At 48.2% G+C, this 22,139-nt stretch overlaps 1 protein-coding gene across 2 annotated transcripts in view; it reads left to right on the plus strand.

Moving 5' to 3' along the window:
* Positions 1-22,139, plus strand: part of CALN1 (calneuron 1) — a 133,267-nt gene that overhangs the window by 39,607 nt on the left and 71,521 nt on the right. For both annotated transcript variants that reach the window (XM_071816940.1, XM_065853361.2), the window contains one exon: positions 16,130-16,273. In XM_071816940.1, coding sequence (XP_071673041.1) covers positions 16,130-16,273 — 144 coding nt within the window. The remainder of the gene's footprint in view (positions 1-16,129; positions 16,274-22,139) is intronic.

Genomic DNA, 22,139 nt, shown 5'->3' on the forward strand with positions numbered 1-22,139 from the left:
TTCATGTGCCAGTAAGTAAAACCACAGTGAATAATGCAGCTGGTTGAAAATGGGGAAGCTACTCGCTCTTGTAAATCTGAACGGACCTCACCGTCTCTTCCCTCTGCCCTTGGGTGCAATACAATCATCATGACATAAATAACAACTGCAGGGATATAATGGAATTACACGAGGGCTGCTATTGTGAGTGCTGTAGAAATAAGACTGGTAATACTTGGAGGAGCCAAGATCAGAGCTGAAATAGAGGAGAGGTCGAAATTATTTCCTTTTCTTTTTATCTGTCAGGAGAGAAGGTAAAGAAAACAAGTCCCACTATGTTTGTAAAAGCTTCAAGGAGTTGTCTGTGCCCGTTTGCATGGTGGTGGAGCAGCAGGAACACTGCTGTTGGCTTCATCTGAGACTTTTGCTTCCATCCCCTCCTGAGGCAGCTGTGGTACTTGCTGGGCAATAGGCTGCTGGTCTGGAGGTCTGAATGATCTGTGATGGTCACTGTGTGGTAACACCTGGGAGGACCAGGGTGCTCTTGGCCACCCTGCAACGGGGGACGTGCCTACAAGGTGGCATGACACAGCTCGGACAGCTGCTCCCTCTTCTTTCAGTCCAGAATCACAGAATGGTTTGGGTTGAAGGGACCTTCCCAGCTCCCCCAGTTCCCCCCCTGCCATGACAGGGACATCTTCACCAGCTCAGGTTGCTCAGAGCCCCGTCCAGCCTGGCCTGGGATGTCTCCAGGGATGGTTCATCCACCACCTCTCTGGCCAACCTGCACCAGGCTCTCATCACCCTTAGGGCCAACAATTCCTTCCTCATGTCCAGCCTGAATCTCCCTGCTTTAGTTAAAACCATCACCCCTTGTCCTTTCACAACAGGCCCTGATGAAAAGTCTGTCCCCATCTTTCTTATGGGCCCCTTTCAAGTACAGAAAGGTCACACTAAGGTCTCCCTGGAGCTTCTCTTCTCCAGCTGAGCACCCCAGCTCTCTCAGCCTGTGCTCCCAGCAGAGCTGTTCCAGCCTCGGATCATTCCTGTGGCTCCTCTGGCCCCTCTCCAGCAGGTCCATGTGTGTCCTGTGCTGAGGACCCAGAGCTGGACCAGCACTGCAGGGGGTCTCACCAGAGCAGGGCAGAGGGGCAGAGTTTCAATCCAAATGGTTTCAGGATGAGGACACGCACACCCTGCCCTCAGTCCTTTGCTGGCCACCACCAGCCATCCAGGTGAGGCTGGTCAGAGAATGGCAGATCAGCTGGTGGGACTGAGACACCAAGTCCTCATCTGGAGGGCCCACAGCAGAGGAATGTACCCGGTGCCTAAACTCAAAAGCCGGTCTTCTTTTCTGGTCCTTGTACGTGCAGACCCCATGGCTCTGGTCCTGCTCATGCTCTGGTTGGCGAGCATGGAGATTCCGGCCCAGTCAAGCTACTTTCAGGCTGAGTCTTGCAGGACAGAGTGGAGAAGGGATGGCGTGGTCTTCAAGTGGGACCAGAGCCCTGTAGGGATGCAGGGAGACAAGAAACCGTTTATCTGAATTAAACTGCTGTGTTAGGAAACAGGTTTCCATTTTGTTTCCTGGAGTTTTCTCCACGTTTGTGGAGGAAAATACCCAGAATTGCTGGGTAGGCGGCACAGGAGCTCCACGAGGACAGGACACCCTGAGAAGTGGCTTGCGTTGTGTGATCCTCTCAACATTCAAAATAGTTTCATGTATTTCTGCAACACCATATCCTCCTGCAGAGGACCTTGAAGTGTTATTTACCCATGGAAAGCTTACGAGGAGCGTGAGCTTCTGTGCAGGGCTGGAAGAAGCAGATGTGAATGTGGGAGTCGAAAGCCCTTTCCAGAACTCTTGTAGGCATCAAATGGCTCTTCCAGTGCTGGGCTGAAAGCACAGCAGACAAGAAAAGGGAGGTTTTCTTTCATCTCACCCCTGCCCACTGACTAAAAGCCACCACTTGAAGCAGACTGAGATGGAAGCAAAAGTTATTTCCATGATTTTATAGGGTTTATTTTTCTTTTTGACTCTTGCTGCACCTTTTGTAACATTCAGCTTCTCATTTCTTATCTAGTTCATGCATGAATAAGATATGCCACATATTTCCCTGACATGTCTCCCTACTATAAATACTCCATCCTTCTGGTAGAGAGAATATGGAATCTATGTGTGTATATATATGTTCTGGATGCATCTAGAATCCTAAATGCCATTTTTCAAATATTGTGTCTTTAATGGGAATTCAATGATTAGGTGCATAAAAGGCTACAGAAGATGACAGTTTCACTGTGCTCAGTTTTAATACAAAGAGTACTACGGTTGCTAAGAGACTGATACTTCAAGTTTGGAAATCTTGAGCCACACTAGATATATTATCTTGGCAAATTGGACTTTCTGAGTTGGCAGCAAATGGAAAAGAGTAACTTTTAAAAATAGAGATAATTTAGATGACGTCAAAGACATCTGCTGTCCTTTTCTAGAAATGTGAGACTGATCTATTTTGCTTATGTGTATAAATCACCCTGCACCCAGTGTGGTGTTTTACTTATGCCTGCAGTTAAGTCTGATTTCTTAATACATTCTCTTTATGTTTAAGATGTTTAGCCAGGTATATTTGGCATGAATTGGCTTTATGTTTACAACAGATACTGCCTGTGTATCTTGCAGAATCTTTGTGCAAAGCAGCACCTCGTAGTGCCCAGAAACACCCACCAGGATCTGCAGTGACTCAGGGGACAGTCACTTATTTACCTTGCTGGGAAATTCGCTCCCTCATCCCCATACGGACCCTGTGGTGCAGACTCAGAGCCGTGCCACTGCAGACTTTATTCCCACCTTGCTAGTGGGCTCGCTCATCCTCATCCCCACCCGGAATTTGGCGGGCGCAGAGAAAGGAGGGAGGTGTGGCTGGGCTTAATCGCGCCTTCGCATCCCTAAAGCATCTTGGTCTTGGCAAGTGCCCGTGCTCCTGAATGACAAGGAAGCTTGGAGCAACAGCTGGGAATCAGCTGAGGACTCGCTCCTGTCGAGAGGCGGCGGAGAAGGAGCAAGGGAACCAGAGAAAGGGCTGAAATGGGCAGCACGAGGCTGACGTGAGAGAAAGGGAATAAATGAGAAGTTACTCAAAGACGGCGAGTGGGAGGAGATGGCAGCAGGTTGCCGGGGGAGGGTGACACTTGTGTAGTGATGCAGCCTGGAGAAGGGAGAGAACTCCGCGATGCATGTGAGGAGCACGGGCAAGAAGAGGGTCCAACATCTCCGAGAGGGTTTTCCAGGCGTCACTTGTATTCCGGTAGCATCTTTCCTAGGGATTCATCACCTGGAGTCACCCAGATGAGGCGTAGCTCTTTGTCATCTGGTTGTGATGCTGGGGAAGGCTGTTCCCCCACTTCAGTGTGGTTCTGCCTCCCAGACAGAGATGGATGGCCGGGCGTATTTCATTTCTTAAGCTTCACTTCTCCATAGTTGGAAGGAACACATTTGAATTTTAATATCATCTCTGAAAGGCAATTGCAGCCAGCCTATGCACTTGGTTGTGTGTTCAGGTTGTGAGATTTTTATGTTGTTTTTAGAGATGTTCATTTGTTCCAAGGACCAGCAGATACAGAAATGGTCACTGAAATGTGGACATGTGATATATATTTAAAGTATCAAGTGAACAAAAAATGAAATGGTGATAAAGGCACGTTACATGTGCTTTTCAAGCTTAGACAACGAACTTTAATTGCATGTCAGAAGTCATTCAGGTTTGATATCATGCCAGCTAATTAAACCCTCCTCTCCGAAGAGACTTACTGTACTTTCAGCTGTTCTTGAGAACAAAAAAACCTCTCATGTTCAGTGCTCACACTGACATTTTTGGAACAGGAGCCAGCACATGGGCAATGGGAGCTGTGATCAAACCCTCGTCTGGTTTGACTGGTGTGAACCAGGTTCATTTCCTCCAAAAGCGATAGAAGGGAGAGAGACAATGTCGGCTGTCCTGTCACCCTGTGCATCTGCTGTCACCCAGTTTTGGTGGCTTCGCTCTGTTTAAATTTTCCTTGATCCATGAGACATGAACCTTGCTGTAGTTTATCTTTCACCTGAGTCATCTCCTTGGGTGTGTTATCATTATGGTCCTTCCATACCACAGAGCACAATTCATAGATGGACAAAGGTGTGGGCTTCGGTCAGTACTACCCCGTTCCCCCCAAAATAAAACAGGATCTACAACCCCAACCAGCCTGGGGTTCTGTGAGCACCTCTGGGATTTTGGACAGGATTTAGGAAGAAGATTTGTTGGAGTTTCACCCTGACCGCCGTAGCAACTCCCCTGATATTTCAGCAGGTTGCAGACCCACTCAGGAGCAAATTGTCATCTGTTTGATGAGTGTCTGTGGGCACCCTGGGCAGAGAGAGCTCCCGATACAGTTTGTGTTTGGCAGCCCCGGTCTAGCACAAAACTGTATCAGTGAGACAACAGCTTGGGGTCAGCAAATGCAGAATAATAGAGTGCGTCCTGTACGCCAGGACGTGTGGCCGGATGCTGCCCGGAGATAAAGACCACAGCGATTTCCATTCCGCTCCCATAGATCTTAGTAGAGTATCAGAACAACTTCTGCTGTTATAGATGCACCTTCAGCCAGAGAGAATGAAAATCTCACATGATGTGGCTCCAGGGTAAAATTCAGATTTTTTGAGTGATTCGCAGTGAGTTTTCTGCATAAGGAAATGTTTTGGAATTGCTAAAAAAAAAAGTGCTGAAGCTTTATCAGTTTTGCATACGGGCTGCAGGCGTTGATGTGGTGTTTTGGTGCTTCCTGTCCCTAAACGAGTGTGTTCCAATGGTGCTTTGCAGGCACGTTGGGAAAAGCTTTCTTAAATTGTTTTATACTCTGTAAAGCAATAAACTTGGACCAAAAAGTATGGAGAGAGCTGGGGAGCTCAAGCTGATTGTAATTCTTCTGGTGGTAACATTTTCCATCAGAAAAATGCAGATTTGATTACATTCCCTGTTGACAATGGCCTTTTCCACTGAATGTAATAGAAGAGCTTCGTTTCAGTAATGCTGAAATATTTTGGTTTGAATTTACGGTTTCACTTTTTAAAATATTAAATAACATGTCCATGAAATATCAGGACTTCACAGTGGTGAAGCCTTTTCTGGAAACAATTCCTGAACAGGAATGACAGATGAGCTTGGGGTTGGCTACACTGCAAAGCCGCCGAAAGAAAAGCACACGAAAGGACAGATTATTGCAGTATTTTCCTCACCTTTGTTTTGGCCGGGAGATTTGAAATTAACTCTTTAGATCCATTGTGGCCTGATCGCAGCTGAGGCAGAGGTAATGCACAGCCGAGCTGCCCAGAACCCACCCAAGCACAGGATTGTAATTTACCACCCAGCAGAGCTCACGTTTTGGGCAGCGCCACCACCACATCCCTGCTGCCCATGTCCCTGCTGCCCGCATCCCTGCTGCCTGCATCCCTCTTGCCTGCATCCCTGCTGCCCGCATCTCTCCTGCCTGCATCCCTGCTGCCCATGTCGCTGCTGCCCGCATCCCTCCTGCCTACATCCCTCCTGCCTGCATCCCTCTTGCCTGCATCCCTGCTGCCGACATCCCTGCTGCCCGCATCCCTGCTGCCCGCATCCCTTCTGCCCACGGCCCTCCTGCCTGCATCCCTGCTGCCCGCGTCCCTGCTGCCCGCGTCCCTGCTGCCCGCGTCCCTGCTGCCCCCATCCCTGCTGCCCACATCCTTACTGCCCGCATCCCTGCTGCCCACGTCCCTGCTGCCCGCATCCCTGCTGCCCACGTCCCTGCTGCCCGCATCCTTACTGCCCACATCCCTCCTGCCTGCATCCTTACTGCCCAAATCCCTGCTGCCCGCATCCCTGCTGCCCACGTCCCTACTGCCCGCATCCTTACTGCCCGCATCCCTGCTGCCGACATCCCTGCTGCCAGCATCCTTACTGCCCGAATCACTCCTGCCCGCATCCCTGCTGCCAGCATCCTTACTGCCCGCATCCCTGCTTCCCACGTCCCTGCTGCCCAGATCCTTGCTACCCGCATCCTTGCTGCCCGCATCCCTCCTGCCCTCATCCTTACTGCCTGCATCCCTGCTGCCCACATCCTTGCTGCCCACATCCTTGCTGCCTGCATCCCTGCTGCCCGCATCCCTGCTGCCCGGATCCCTCCTGCCCGCATCCAGTGCTGCTCTGTTGCCATTCTCCTTTCCATCTCCTGCAACAAACTCTCCATCTGTCTGCATTACCGAGAGCTCCATTTTATCTTGTCTTGCAATCAGCTTCCTTTATCTGATGGTACTTCTGAGTCCGGTTGGGCAGCCCAGGGAATTTCCAGGGTAATTAATCGGTGTCAGCGGGGGCAGCGGAGCGTTGGTGCTGCAGGGCTCGGGTAATGAGGAGTGAGGAGCACAGCCTGGCTCTTCTGTCAGGTTCTTACTGGTTTCCCAGGGATTTGTGACCGTATGAAGATCACCTTGAGGGAAAAGTGCTCAGCAGAGTTTGGAGACTATAGTGATTCCTGGCCAGAGAAGGTACAGAGGTACCCATTTTTACTGTGCAACTGCAAGTGAAAATAAGGGGGGAAAAACTGGCCCAAACCAAGGGAAAAATAAGAATTTACTTCACTGTGTTAGAGTTTGAGTATCTGTGAATAAATAACAGAAATTACAATTTGTCTCTGGCACTCAGGCCAGTACAGCATTTCTGGTGTTCCTGCGTGCTTCCCAGAAAGATTCATTTCAAAGTGGAGCTGGCTCTTTAGTTTTCCTCCTTTTGAGGCAGGGTTGTTGTTTGTAGGACGAAACTCCTATTCCTGAACCTTGAAATAGTGAAGAGGGAGAACTGGAGATGGTGCGTTAAGGTCAGATTTGGTTTGCTGAGTTCTTGTGCACAAGATACGCTCTCAATGAAGCAATTTATGTGTTATAATCACTTTGGCTTTTACAGAGAAAAACTGTCTTTTTCTGGGATGGAGTTGATACTGGGACTTGGGGAAGAGGGTGTTGGTCTCTTCTCCCAATAGCAAGTGGTAGGATGAGAAGAAATGGCCTCAAGTTGCTCCAGGGGAGGTTCAGATTGGATATGAGGGAAAAAATTCTTCCCAGAAAGGGCTGTGGGGCATTGGAACAGGCTGCCCAGAGCAGTGGTGGAGTCACCATCCCTGGAGGGGTTTAAAAGGCATTTAAACGAGGTTCTTAGTGACATGATTTAGTGCTAGAGTTAGGTTATGGGTGGACTTGATGATCCCAAGGGTCTCTTCCAACCAAAACAATTCTATGATTCTATGAACTTTGAACAGCATTAAATCATTGGCACAGTGTGGTCCTTCCCAGGGGGAGTCTCTCACCTTGGGTGGTGATACCAGAGAAACAAGTGAATAAATAAATCCAAGGGCCAGCTGATAAATCTGCTGATTGGAGAGGAACGGGGGGATGCTGAAGGTGTTGCTCCCATCTCACTTGTAGAAGTCAGTGGAAGAGCAACAAGCAATATCTCACCATGGGCTTAGAGCTGCCTGGGGTCATCTGAGCAACCCCTGAGCAACCCCTGACAGAGACTGAGATGTTTCTCTGGTCCTTAGTATAACTGTAGTAAGGACACATTAAGTTGGGTTTAATGTGCCACTGGGTAGCCATGTGGATGTTAATTAAAGGCAGAGGACTGGAAAAGCAATTGAACTCCAGTAAAACTTGCCTTGGGTACCACCTGTCCTGACTTGAGGGTCATTTTGCGATGGGAAGAAGGATGCCAACTTATTATCCTTGTCAGAGCCAGCTCTCGCGGTGTTTGAGATGCTTGTAACAAATGGGGCTCTGCACAGCTGTTTCCAGGACTTTATTCTAAATGGTAGGTACCTACGTTTGAATATTGAGCAGTAAATTTCCAACAGAGAATGCTTAAAGTCTAATTAAACCACCTCTGCAAAGTCTAAGAAAAGAGCTACAAATGCTGGGAGATGTTCTATTTCCTATGCGGTTGTTGCCAGACAAGACTGCAGAATGAAACTCTCATTTTGGTGCGAAATGAATGAAGACTGTTCTAGCAGTAAGCCAGTACAGGATGCAAATTATATACATATGTATATATATAAAATGGGAAGCTATTATCTCTTCAACATTAATATGAGTCGTCCCTAAGCAATCTCGAATCAAATCACTCTCCTTCTCCGAGATGCTCCAGGGGAGGGTCCTGAGCTCATTACCTATTTATGTCCGGCAAATGTTTCACTTCTGATGACGAATGGAGTCTTGATGTCAACAAACTAAATCAGCAGCTCCCAGATATTATAGGTTTATGTCTAGGCAGCTTAAAAAAAGGCTGTGTAGTTAAACAATTCTCTCCATGGCTCAGCGGTTCCCAGGAGAATACGTCCTGTGCAGGAGGTTCTCTGTGGTAGTGTCATGGGACAGAAAATGTCTTGTGCCTGTTGTATGTGAGGGTGAGGGAAGGATAAAGATCATTTTCTAATAAAAAGAACTAGTGAAAGAGGAGATGGAGGTTTCTTTGGAAAACAGCGGAAATCTGTTCTTTCCCTATTCGCCTTTTTTATAGCGTGTTCTTAAGTTGTAAACAGAAGTTGTAGTGTGTATCTTAAATTGATCTGCTTTCATAGTGGTGATTTTCATTCTTAGGGGTGGCTTTTCCTTTTCCCAACACCCATCCCAATGCTGCTATTCATAATAATGACTTGTTTGACTATGGATGCTCAAAAAAAGACCCATGTTATGAGGCATTTGGTTGAGACTGGGGAACCACAGAGCCAAGGATGCAGCAATAGAGCAAGAGGACCAGAGATCTGAGCGAAGTTTTCAAACAGGGTTTGGCAGATGGGGATCCTGCGTCCATGATTCCTCACGTAAGAATTAACATGAAATCATCTTTTTGCTGACTGCTGCAGTGTGCACTGATATACTTGGAGTAAAAATTTTCTTAGCAGGCAGAGGAGTAGTGACGTGGGCTGGAAGAGGTTCCTGAAGCTGGTTCCTACTGCTAGAGATCACTCGGTGACAGAAACTGAAGCTGCCCAGGATGGGTCAAGCCCCATTTTGAAATACTGCAGTCGTTGCTCAACGCTGAAACTTTCTTTGGCTTGTCAGGTTAAATTTACTCATGTCCATTTGTTCTTAGAAATTGCTCTACACCTGAAATAGCTTTTCTCTGTCCCTGGGATGTCTCCTCCATCTCCCTGCCCTCCTCAGTGCATCGCAGGTAGAAATCAAAGCACCTCCATGAATAGTGTGGCCAGCAGGACCAGAGAAACTATTGTGCCACTGTACTCGGCACTGGGAGGCCAAACCTCAAATCCTGGGGACAGTTTTGGGCCCCTCACACCACAAAAGCTTTTGAGGTGCTGGAGCGAGTTGAGAGAAGGGAACGGAGCTGGTGAGGGGCTGGAGCACAAGTGTGATGGGAGCGGCTGAGGGACCTGGGGCTTCAGCTGGAGAACAGGAGCTGAGGGGAGACCTTCTGATCTCTGAACTGCCTGAAAGGAGCTTGGAGCCAGGGGGGTCGGGCTCTGCTCCCCAGGAACAAGCGCCAGGAGCAGAGGAAACGGCCTCAAGTTGCGCCAGGGGAGGGTGAGGTTGGATGTGGGGAACAATTTCTTCCCCAAAGGGCTGTGGGGCATTGGAACAGGCTGCCCAGGGCAGTGCTGGAGTCACCATCCCTGGAGGGGTTTGAAAGGCATTTAGATGAGGTTCTTAGGGACATGGGTTGGTACTAGAGTTAGGTTACGGTTGGACTTCATGATCCTGAGTGTCTTCTGACCGAAATGATTCTGTGATTCTATGAGCTGAGCCCTGCTCTTCTCTTGCAATTTGCATCCCCTCTGACCTCTTCCTCACTTCTTTCACTCTGAGTCCATCCCTCACCGCTCAGCACCAGCCTGTACCTTTCTCAGGCACTGAGAACTTGATTATTCTGCATCATTTATAGGTGAAAGCCACAGCACGGCATCTCCAACCCCACGCATCCTTCCGCTGGTGTCGGGAAGAGCTGAACGGGAGCCCTGCTTGTCTCCTGCATGAAATTCCACCCATGGTAGGGAAATGTACAGGAAAGAGTAGAAGTTGTTATTTTGGCAAATTCCTCTGTGGAGTAGAAGTCCCCGCTGGATCTGGATGGTGCCGCAGGGCCCTCCGAGTAAACATCCTCCAGTATTCCCAGTCCAGCTCTATTGCTGGTACTAAAAGCTTCTGTTTAAAAGAGTATCCAGTAGGCTTTGTGTTGTGCATTTATATGGTGATGGGATGTTGGTTACTTGGCAAATGTTAAAAGTGTTTGGGAACATAAGCACGGGAAATGTCATTTCCACAAATCATTTTTTCCTGGGGAAGCAAAAAAATACAATCTTCCAAATTATGTGTGGAAAAGTCCCTCTAAGGAAAAACAAGACGAGGCACTTAGTTTGGAGGCAGATTTTTCTGAGCTGAGATACATCGTCAGGCTGACTAGCACTGATTTGCTTTGCCCACTCGACAGAGCTGTTTCTATCCAAACTGCCGTAGTGCCGAGGCCGCTGTTAAATCCGGGGGTTTCTGCCCCATTTCCAGCTGCGTGTTTTTGGTGACGCTGGCAAGACGCTGCAGCCGTTCAGGTTGTAGTGATGAGGTTTGATCTGGGGCTGCTGAACTGCTGAGGTTGAGAACAACCAAATTAAATATTTTGACACTTGCAATTGGAATACGCTGCGAGGGGAGGGCATTTCTATTAGATGAAAAACGTAGCTATTTTGACACTTTATTGCAATTTGCAGAACAGAAAAACAACAAGCGTAAGAATAGCAGATGGAGGGATGGAAATTTCCATTTTTTTTAAACACATATAGTAGTTACGAGACTCACTTAACAGTTCACTCAAGGACGTGCTATTTGCAGCTTTTAGATCATTCAGTTTGTACTTTGGTGCCCAAACCCACAATTAAGTGAATGAGATGACTTGCAAGATTTTGGGTGGTGGTATTTCTTCTCTTACCGTACTAATGAAAATAACCATATAGGACTCTGATTGTAATTACGGTGCACTGTGATAGTTACTATGTAATTACAAAATGTATTATGGTGGTATTATATTTATACCCAGTGAACTAACCTGAAACCATCTGCAGCGCCCAAGGGTAACCAGTGGACACTCTCAATCTGAATTTATTTCCCAGAGAATCGTGATTCATTCTCATTCAGGAAGGAAAACAAGAAATAATGATGGTTGCCTCTAGTTACCAGTTGGAGAGAAATCATCTGTAAATAAACCTGCTACTGAGCTGGGAGAATGGATGAGCTGAGGAAGGGAGCACAAGGTTGGTTCTCAGTGCTCCAGGAGCACAGGGATGTTTTTGGAGTGGGCGCGATGTGAGCGGGTGGGTCAGAACGTTCTTGTCTTTGGGTTTTCTGGATGCAGATGGAGAGAAATAAGGACTTTCTAGACTGGGCGGCAGGTCCGGCTCTGACAGCAGTCTTGCTTTGTGCCCTTCAGCAAGGTAATAAAAAGGTTGGGCAGAGAGGTGGTGGATGAACCATCCCTGGAGACATCCCAGGCCAGGCTGGACGGGCTCTGAGCAACCTGAGCTGGTGAAGATGTCCCTGCTCATGGCAGGGGGGGCACTGGGAAGGTCCCTTCAACCCAAACTGTTCTGTGATTCTAAGAAAAAGTAATCATCCATTCTTCCTTTCTATCTTCGCAGAGGAGTGTGGGGTAATTGGACGGCCATGTGCTCCAGAACAGGGAAGCAGGAAGGTGCAGCTGTTAAGTATGAGGAAAGAGGAGGAATTAATTGCAAGCAACCTCCCCATATGCAGCTTTTGTACTCTCAAGTAGTTCTGAGAAATGAGTGCTGTGCTCTTGACTTCTGTGGAGCATAAATCCTCACCTGGGGAAAAACCCAGAGCTAAACTTTCCCAAAAAACATTCCTTCAGAACCAGCTCAACGAACCTGCCCTGGCCCTTCTGCTCCAAAATCTTGTTCCTTTCACACAGCTCTCCTTCCTTCTTGCTGGACTTTTGGTCCTGGCAACTCTGTCCAGCCTTGGAATTATTTTGGAATTTAATCAATGTTGTGCCCACTCCCTCTTTGAGATCATTAATGAAGATGTTAGTTAGGAAGGGGCCAGATGCTGGTCCCTCCTCTCCCCGTGTTCTCTCGAAGGCTGTTCAGCGCTAAGCATCGTGGATCCTCCCTCTGACAAAGGCTGTTTGCAGTAGCGTTGCTGTTACTGTTTGAATTCATTCTGGGGATGGGATGGTTTAGCACTACTGAAGTCACTGGCTGTTGGGTGACACTTTTGTGTTGAAATCAGCTCGTATAGAGGGGCAGTATCACTGTTCCCAGGGGCTGGAGAAACTGAGGCACTGAGAAGAGCACTCAGGTCCCAGCCTGGGCTCTTTGAGAAGAAGTGGCATTTCCTGATGCCATTTCCAGTGCCATCACCACCAAAATGGGCCACTTTCTGTCCTCTAAACCTTTCTATAATTTCCCCTGTTTTTTCCCCTTCTATACTCTCATATAGTTCTGTGTCACCTTCCTATATTTGAGAGTAAAAGCAGATACTATATAGTAGGAAGGGGAATAAATGTTAATATTTGCTAATGCCCCTAGGGAGGTGTAATCTGAAAATAGGTGCTTGGTTCATGCAGAGGGCTGGGCAAGGGGAACAGCAACTGCTGGGGCAGCATTGCTTCAACACCCGCTCCCCCCGTTATCTTTGTTGTTCATTTGAAGACAAACCAGGGCTCTGCTTTTCTTGACCGGGGTAAAGCATCCCCATGCAGAGCAGCTTCCCGCCGGAATGGAAGAGCTCTCAAAGTTTCCCCCAAGTCCGGCCAATGTCTTTGTTGAGAGATTTACTCCACAAACCACACACCAGGAGCATCAGTTGCCATGGTGACTTCTTTGGGAAAGTCAGATGGGGAAAGGGCTGATGTATTTTTAGCTTTGGGTAATGAAATTTAACAGCTGGAAATCAAGGTGAGGGGCAGCCAGGTTCATGGACCACTGCTTGGGACTGGTTGGAAGAGGTGGTGGGGCTGGATTTGGGGAGGATGCTCAGAGCTGTGGCTCACACTGTGCAGGGCAGTGCCCGCCTGGACGTTGGAGGAGAAGGGATCACTGTAAAGCAAATCTGATAAGGAGGTGGTGATACATGTAAAGATAAAGAGGAGGCACTGACTGAGGTCGTAGCTGCTTCGTGTACTGTGTGTTCAACCTATAAATAGCTCTTCAAATATACCTCTGCACAAACGGTATTTATAGAGTGATGAGTGAGAAAAATAAACCTCCATTTGGGGTCAGGAGTTGGTGCGTGAAGGAGTGAAGGATGTTTCAGGCTTGGTCAACAGTTCAGGTTTCTGAGGGGTATGGAACAGAGCTGGACCCCAAATGTGTGGGGTTGTCTCCCCTGATCGAGGCTCAAAGGTTGCGATGATGTTAAATGCGCCTTCTGAAATGGGTGTATCTGGAGAGGATGCTCACTAGACGTTGGCATTCAGACATCCTGCAGCAGAGCCCCTGCACAGACATCATCTACTCGTGTAATTTGGATCAGTCTAACTTGCATATAAACTTTTCCGAAGGTAGACTCATATTTTATTTTCTAAAATACTTTCTCGGCTCCCTTGCAATATTTTTCACTCTTTCGTCTTCTGCTGTGAAAAGTTTATTTTAAAATTAATTGATTTCGATGTAATATTTACTGCACTTTAGCTTTCAGCACAGCGCATGAAAATAGATTTCACTACAGCTGGCAGCGCCTAATGGGATTCGTTCCTACTCCAAAGGTTCTTTGCATTATGTACCGATGCTTCCAGCCGGGTTTGCTTTGAACAGCCTCACCACCTTTTCATCTCACCGAGCTCACACCAGTTTTGAGACGACATGAAGCATTTCAGTTTAAAGAAGCCACAAGCCGATGCAAACCTGAGCACTAGATGTAAATATTACGGACCTGGCCCAATATTCATTTGAATTAATAGGCTCTTCCCTTTTTGCGTCAGCGGGCTTGTTGGCTGGATTAAAAATTGATCGGATCTCATTATGATAAGCAGATGGTGACGATGCAGCAGTGGGTCATGGCGATGCCCCGACACGTCACCAGGGTGTCACACATGGCAGAAAGCAGCCCGTGGAAATGAGAACAGGTTTTATTAACACACTGCTGTTGTCAAGGGAGGTGCTGAACTCGTATCTGGGGTGGTTTAGATGCAGCTTTTGAATTGTAAAGCTGTAAATAACCTGTCAGCAAAGACGTCACTGAGATGGTTTCCTGCTGGGTTGTGATGCTCCTGGCTCTTTCCTGGGGGCACCGAGGACCATCCGTCACCTTTCACGTGGCCCCGGTGCAGGGGCTGTGTCCCCATGCAGGACGTGATGTCCTGGAGACCATGGCAGGACTGAGAATATTTTCTCATCTGGGAGTTAATGCCTGAATTACCCAGGGTTGCATCAACTTTTCCCATCCAATCTATTTCCTGATAAGAGAATAGAGTATTTTTTAATTATAATAATTCATTTTTTTTTCCCAAAAAACCCTGCTGAGTTTTCCCTCCCACTTCTCCAATGAAATGTTTTAATGTGAAGCTTAAACTCCTCTGAGCAAAGCTGCTGCGGGGCCCAGCATGCTGGTTTTTCATATATATCCTCCCTCCCAAAAGAGAGATGCTGAAGCATCCTGTGTTTTCCTCTCCACAGCACGCTGCAAAGACCATTTAACCAAAACTAAGAAATCAGCGCCTCTTTCTCTCCCCATCTCCAACCAAACCCTTTCAAGTAAACAGGCTCCCAGCTGGTTGGAATGTTCAAATTTCTGTTTGGCATTTGCAAGAGTCAGAAACAGGGAGGTCGGTGGTGGCGCCTCCAGCCGAGGGGTCTGTGAGGAGCAGGGGACATGCGAACCCTCGAGGCGGAGGGTGCACGGGGCCCTTTGGTGTGATGCCCAGGCTGAGGGTGGTTTTTAAATGCTGGAGGGGGGATACCCCAGAATTAAAAACCCAAACCAAGGCAGATGTCAGAAGCTGAACCAGGCTGGGGAAGAATGATGGAAGCGATGCCTTAGATGCTGTCAGCGTTTTTATTGATCTGAGGCTGTTTATTGCTGTTAAACAGTTATAAATTAGAGAAAGCTATGGAGAGGAGTGAGCGATGGAAATTGCGCGGGTGCGGTTTAAAAGATGTACATCAGCTGGGTGTTCCTGCTCCGGCGGGGGGGTTGGACTGGATGAGCTTTCGAGGTCCCTTCCAATCCCTGACATTCTGGGATTCTGTGATCTGCTTTTTTTGGATGAGGGTTTTGGCCGCGGAGCTCCGTGCCCTGCGGGGGAGGCAGGGAGCACCCAGCTGCTCCTGCTCACCGAGTTTTGTTGGAGAAAGTTAGAGTTTCTGTGATATAAAATATAATAAACCTGCCTCGCAGACGTGCTGAGGGGCTGGGAGAAGGGCTGCTGGGGTTGGGGTTTGCTCTGCAGCCGTATGCAGGGAGATTTTATTGTAGGTCAGGCTGGTTCCCCACAGCAGTGCAGGGTGGATGCTGCAGAAAGAAGCAGAGTTCAATGTGTGATGAATGAATAATTTTGTGGTGGTGTCTAGCACAGAAAATAGGCAGCATCTGTGTGGATGCTGTTGCATTTATCTGCACATGGAGCTGTGCGTGTGTGACTGCATAGACACAAGTATATATATGTATATACATATGTGTATGAACAAATTATTACATTGACTTGAAATGATCAAATATGCACCATTAATGTTAGAGAAGGCACTATCTGCTGCTTCTGTGTCCCATGTGTACAGTTGGAGGGGGTGGGGCTCTGCTCCCCAGGAGCAAGCGCCAGGAGCAGAGGAAACGGCCTCAAGTTGCACCAGGGGAGGGTGAGGTTGGATGTGGGGAACAATTTCTTCCCCAAAGGGCTGTGGGGCATTGGAACAGGCTGCCCAGGGCAGTGCTGGAGTCACCATCCCTGGAGGGTTGGACAGACGGAGATGAGGTTCTCAGGACATGGGGCAGTGCCAGGGGTGGGTTATGGTTGGACTCAATGATCTTAAGGGTCTCTTCCAACCAAAACAATTCTATGATTCTATGATTTTGTGCATTGACCAGGGAGTCCTCCACCATAAAAACTCCTCTCTTCTTCCTTCTCCTTTCCAGAAATCCGTGAAGCATTCCGGGTGCTGGACAGGGATGGGAATGGTTTTATATCCAAGCAGGAGCTGGGCATGGCGATGCGTTCCTTGGGATACATGCCCAGTGAGGTGGAGCTGGCGATTATCATGCAACGCCTTGACATGGATGGTAAGTCTCCATTATTGGTTCTTTGTTACTGGTGGAGGGGGGATTTCCCAGAGCATTGTAGCCCATGATTTTGGTTCAAATAATTTATGATCACCAAGAAAGGTCTGGAGAGGAAGCTGTGAAACTTTGCCTTTCATCACAGAAAGGAAAGGGCAGACAACTGTGAGCCCTCAACCTCTTGTAGATAAACCTGCCCCTCGGGCAACGTACGCAAGTGAAATGGAGCATCTTTTATTTGGGTGAAGCCAGACCAGCTCTTGCAACCTTCCTTTTTGAAGCTGCAAATGGTCTTTTGTAAGACTGGTGTAACCTTTTTTTATGCATGCCTTGCCCAGTGACGCTTACTGGGACATGACGTGAGCACCCAACCAAGCAGAGCTGCCCGGTCCTGTGGCCTCACCACTTCTTGCAAGTAAAAGATGCTGTGGATGGGATCTGTGCTGTGTTGTCATGAAGTGCTGATAGTTTTTGAAGGAGAAGTTTGGAAGTGTGGAATAATTTTGAGCAAAGTCCTGCTGTGAGAGCTTGTCAGACAATTACTAAGAGGTAATAAAAGAAACAGAACCCACCATTAACGGGAAGAGAGAAATGCAGCATCAGGATGCTTGGAGCCAGGGGGGACTTTTTAACTGCTGCAAAGCTACAATCAGAGCTGGTCGTGATGAGCGAGCTGTCTTTAAAATGTCCTTGGTCAGAACAGGAAAGGAGACTTTCCTGATGCCTGAAACGTGCAGGTAAACTGGGATGTGGATCCAGCCTTCTCCCTCCCTTCCAACAATACCTGGGGTGCATTAAGGGAAGTGTGACCAGCAGGGCAGGGAGGTTGTTCCTCCCCCTCTGCTCTGCCCTGGGGAGGCCACATCTGGAGTTCTGGGGCCAGTTCTGGGCTCCCCAGTTTAAGAAGGACAAGGAATTGCTGGAGGGAGTCCAGCGGAGGGACACAGAGATGCTGAGGGGTCTGGAGCATCTTTGTGATGAGGAGACACTGAGAGAGCTGGGGCTGTTGAGCTGGAGAAGAGAAGCTGAGAGGGATCTGATCAATGGGATCAATAGCTCAGGGTGGGTGTCAGAGGATGGACCAGACTCTGTTCAGTGGTGCCCAGCGCCAGGGTGAGGGGCAACGGGCACAGACTGAAACACAGGAGGCTCCATGTGAACATGAGCAGAAACTTGTTTGCTGGGAGGTGCCAGAGCCTGGCCCAGGCTGCCCAGAGCGGGTGTGGAGTCTCCTTCTCTGAGCCATTCAAACCCGCCTGGACCCACCTGTGTGATCTGCTCTGTGACCCTGCATGAGCAGGGCTGGGCTGGGGATCTGCAGAGCTCCTGCAGCCCAACCAGCCTGGGGTTCTGGGATTCTGTGTGCGGCCAAAACAGAGTGAAAACACTGTGCAGTTGTTTGAAGTGATGCTAAAGCAGAACGCTGGATGCAGCCCCAGTCTGATGGAGGATGTTTGGCAAAGCATCCTCAAGGATGTAGCTGAAAGCCAATGGGAGATGGTGGCAGCAGGAGCGAAGCTCTCCTACCTCCCCAGGGATATCCAAGTCAAATCTCCCCATGGGATGCACAGAACAACTGTATTCGGCAGGTGACAGGGTAAGCGGGGAATCATAGAATCATTTTTGTTGGAAGAGACCCTTAAGGTCATGGAGTCCAACCTTAACCCACCCCTGGCACTGCCCCATGTCCCTGAGAACCTCATGTCCGTCTGTCCAACCCTCCAGGGATGGTGACTCCAGCACTGCCCTGGGCAGCCTGTTCCAATGCCCCACAGCCCTTTGGGGAAGAAATTGTTCCCCACATCCAACCTCAACCTCCCCTGATGCAACTTGAGGCCGTTTCCTCTGGTCCTAAGAGACAAACAGACTCTCAACCTGCTCAAGGGTGTTCAGCATCACCCCTGGAGCAGGGAGCCAAAGCGATGCAGAACTTGGTGGATAGAGAAGATCAGTTGTTGTAATGATCTCATTCCTAAAAGAAAAGAAAAAAAAATCCATCACTTTAAAAAGCATTTTCTCCAAAAACTATTGTTTGCACCTTGAGTATTTTTTGCACTTTATGTTCTGCTGGCCTTTCCCAGCAGACCAGGTGATTCGTCTTTAGGTTTTGCCAAGGCCAGGCTCAGCATGGTGCCATTTCATGGGGTCTTTTACCGAAACTCTGAGCTTTTTAGGAAAAAGAGTGCTGCGGACTTGGCTTCCAGTTTTGATTCTTCTCCAGTCGTTGCCTGACTCTGGGTCTCACAGACTTGAGACTTTGGCACTTTTTCCTATACACTCCTAGCGTGCAGGGACTTGTAATGGGAGAGGTGGAGTTAAAACGTAATGGGCTGCAGATGGAAGGTGTTAAATTCCTGTTTGAGCCCTTTCAGAAAGCTCGGTGTGTTTTCTGCAGAGATGGGATGTGATTCTCCATCTCGTGCAGCTCAACAGTTCCAACAGCTCCAAAGATGCAGCCCGGTTGTGCTGGGTGCTTTTATTGCTCTTACATCTCAGCTGCCTGTTGTTGAAATATTTTGAGCAGACAGTTTAGGGGCTGGACACAAGTCTGTGCTATGTGAAGGTCAGATGGGCCATACATTAAAAAAAAGACAGGGTAATGGGAAATTCCTTAGACACTGAGCAAATAGGGGAATATTGTTTGAAAGATTTACCTTGCCTGCAAATTGAATTAATGCTATTTGGCTTGAATTAATGCTATATGTCTTGAATTAATATCTTATGGCTTATGGCCACTTTTCCTCCGATGGATTGTCTTCATTTTTTTTTTTTCTGGGATTTAATTTGAAATATGCAGTGAGAACCAGCAATAGCTTCCTCCTTCCTCTCCTAGTGTCCGTGATCAGAATTCGGTAGCAGGGCTCGAACCCCTTTTCCCATACACTCCTGTTGAGGGTTGCTGAATTTTTCCAAGGCTTTGGCTCAGCATCAGGTGGGTGGGAAGCTCAGTTGCATAAAAGAACATACTCAAGGAGGAGACCCCTTGGTGAGTAAAAACGGGGGGATGCGGTAACCCCCTGCGCAGCCCTCAGCACCCGCCGTGAGTTACGATGTGAGGGCAGGTAGCGTATCCAGACGTCTGTCCCTCCGTGCGAGGCTGCTGCCGGTGTCTGCTAATAATGAGGTAACACAATTGGCAGCGGTTTAGATTTAATCTGAACCAGCCCGAACAGACTTAGTGCAAACATACGGTTCTCATCAGAAATTACCTTGGGAGCGCACTCGCATTGTGGGATGGCAGAGTGGCTGGACCTGCCACGGCTTATTTAACTGATGGGCTTCAAATGATGAGCAACCGGAGCTGGTCTGAATTTGGTTTTTGTTGCAAACCCTGTTTTCTGGAGGGATGAGGATGCTCAGCCCTGTCTAGGTCAGGAGACATTCAAGCCGTGGGTGACCAGGTTGGACAAAACACGTTTTAAGAGGAGTGTATACAATGTGTGCTGGAGTGGTTTTGTGGCTGAGCATAAACCGATATGACAAGAGCATTTCACACCCTTATGTCACCTTGTGCCACAAAGGATCTCACTGGGCTCAGTAAATAACGCAGGGATCGGCTCCAGAGATGCCCAAGGACAGTTGCTTCTGGGGCTGTGACGTGCAGCTGCTCAGTGACACACGGAGCTTCCAAATTAGAGCAGAAACCAAGGTGCATTTCATAATTCATTGCGTTCAAAGGCAGAATGTGGTTAGTTAGAAAATACTGCTTGAACTTGGGTTGCACAGCTTGGATTTTGCTCAGGAACTCTTCACAGGTGTCACATCACTTTTAATGCCTCTCTGGCTCTCGAGTGCTGCCATCAGCCTTCCTGGTGACGTCCTGGCACTGACAGGGTACAAATGGGTGGCTTTGCCCTTAGAGAAACTCATGGGCTGGTGCTGAGGATGCTCAGGAAATTCCAAGTGTCCTCCAGGAGGGGATTCCTGCTGTTGGGATCATGGCAATGTTGTCCCATGGAGCCCATGGCACACAAAGAGGTTTGGGTTCATCATTGTAATATAATATTTATAATATCTGCTGAGCCACAGTGCCATGGCACGGCAAAGCTGTCACAAGGCTGAGGGGGAGGGAGAGAAATTTAGCCAAGAAATAGTAAAACGGGACTGCGGGATGGTTTAGGGCTCATAAACAGAACAATACACGTTTTCCCTTGCACATGCGAGTGCAAATTCACAGCAAATCCTATATTAAAAAGTGTCAAAACCAGCTCCCCGTCCCCAGAGAGGGCTGTCAAATATTCCCAGGAGTTTGATTGCACACTTGCAGAATCAGAGTGGAGTATCTGCTGCTTTTCCTACCGATGCCTTCTCCACCTTTTCTGCTCTGTCCCTTTGCTGTTCTGCAAGGTCGGCTTCACCTGGGGGAGGAGGAACAGGGGGAAATGTTATAGTTGGCATAAAAAAACTGAATTAGGGTGAAAAATGAGCATATACTCGCAATATTTCAAGGTGTCAAGAGAAATCTTATAAATCATCAGAAACACCCTTTTATGAACTACTGGAAGATGCAATATGGTGTTGCTGTACTGGGAGAGGTGGAAGTATCAAAATAGAACAGGAGGAAAAGGGTTTTTCTGTGTGAAAATGCCCGGTTTTGGGAAGGGAGGTGAGGAATGGTGGTTCTGTCACTCCGAGATTCACATGAAGCCAAAACTTTGCTTGCATCTCGATAGTTTCACGTGACTGTGCACCAGGAGGAGGTTGTTCAGTGTCACTGGGTGTCTCTCCAGTGTCCTGTGTCTTACAGGGATGTGTCATTTGCTTTGGAAAATACAGGTTTATATTGTTTGCTTGGGGAAATACAGGTCAAATTTTACCTTCTTTTATACCCTAGGTTTGCATTATCCTTAGACATAAGGATGTCCATGACCAGCACTGGGCCGTTGTGGCCAGGAAGACCAGTGGTACCTGGGGTGGGTTAGAAGGGGGTGGTCAGTAGGTCAGAGAGGTTCTCCTGGCCCTCTACTCTGCCCTGGGGAGACCACACCTGGAATATTGTGTCCAGTTGTGGCCCCTCAGTTCCAGAAGGACAGGGAACTGCTGGAGAGAGTCCAGCGCAGCCACCAAGATGCTGAAGGGAGTGGAGCATCTCCCGTGTGAGGAAAGGCTGAGGGAGCTGGGGCTCTGGAGCTGGAGAAGAGGAGACTGAGGGGGGACTCATTCATGGGGATCAATATGGAGAGGGGGAGTGTCAGGAGGATGGAGCCAGGCTCTTCTCAGTGACAACTAGTGACAGGACAAGGGGTAATGGGTGCAAACTGGAACACAGGAGGTTCCGCTTAAATATGAGAAGAAACTTTTTCCTGGTGAGGGTGGCAGAGCCTGGCCCAGGCTGCCCAGGGAGGTTGTGGAGTCTCCTTCTCTGCAGACATTCAAACCCGCCTGGACACCTTCCTGTGGAACCTCAGCTGGGTGTTCCTGCTCCATGGGGGGATTGCACTGGATGAGCTTTCCAGGGCCCTTCAACCCCTGACATTCTGGGATTCTGTGATCCTGTGATAATTAGATATCACATGGGAGTGAACATCGCAGCCTCAGAGAGGTGCACACATTCCTGTCTGCAATCTGGAGAATGACCCCAACTGTTCTGCCAGCCTGCGGAGAGTAAAATATTTTATATATTTCTGTGCTGGGAAAGAAATTATTTGTAAATTCTTCCAATTGGCAGCAGTGCTAATAAAAATGCAGAGAAATGGCACATAAAATGTGTTGCCTTATCTGGGATGCCTGCTCTTTAAGCAGACTTTCGCAATAAAATAGATGAATGCGCGACTTAAGTGTCAAACTGTTTCGTTACAACACAAGACACTTTTATCTGAGGAATAAAATAAGCACTGAGTGTACTAATTAGAGGAGCAGCTGGAAAAAT

Source organism: Patagioenas fasciata, chromosome 19, assembly GCF_037038585.1.
Source record: "Patagioenas fasciata isolate bPatFas1 chromosome 19, bPatFas1.hap1, whole genome shotgun sequence".
In the NCBI taxonomy this organism is placed as follows: Eukaryota; Metazoa; Chordata; class Aves; order Columbiformes; family Columbidae; genus Patagioenas; species Patagioenas fasciata.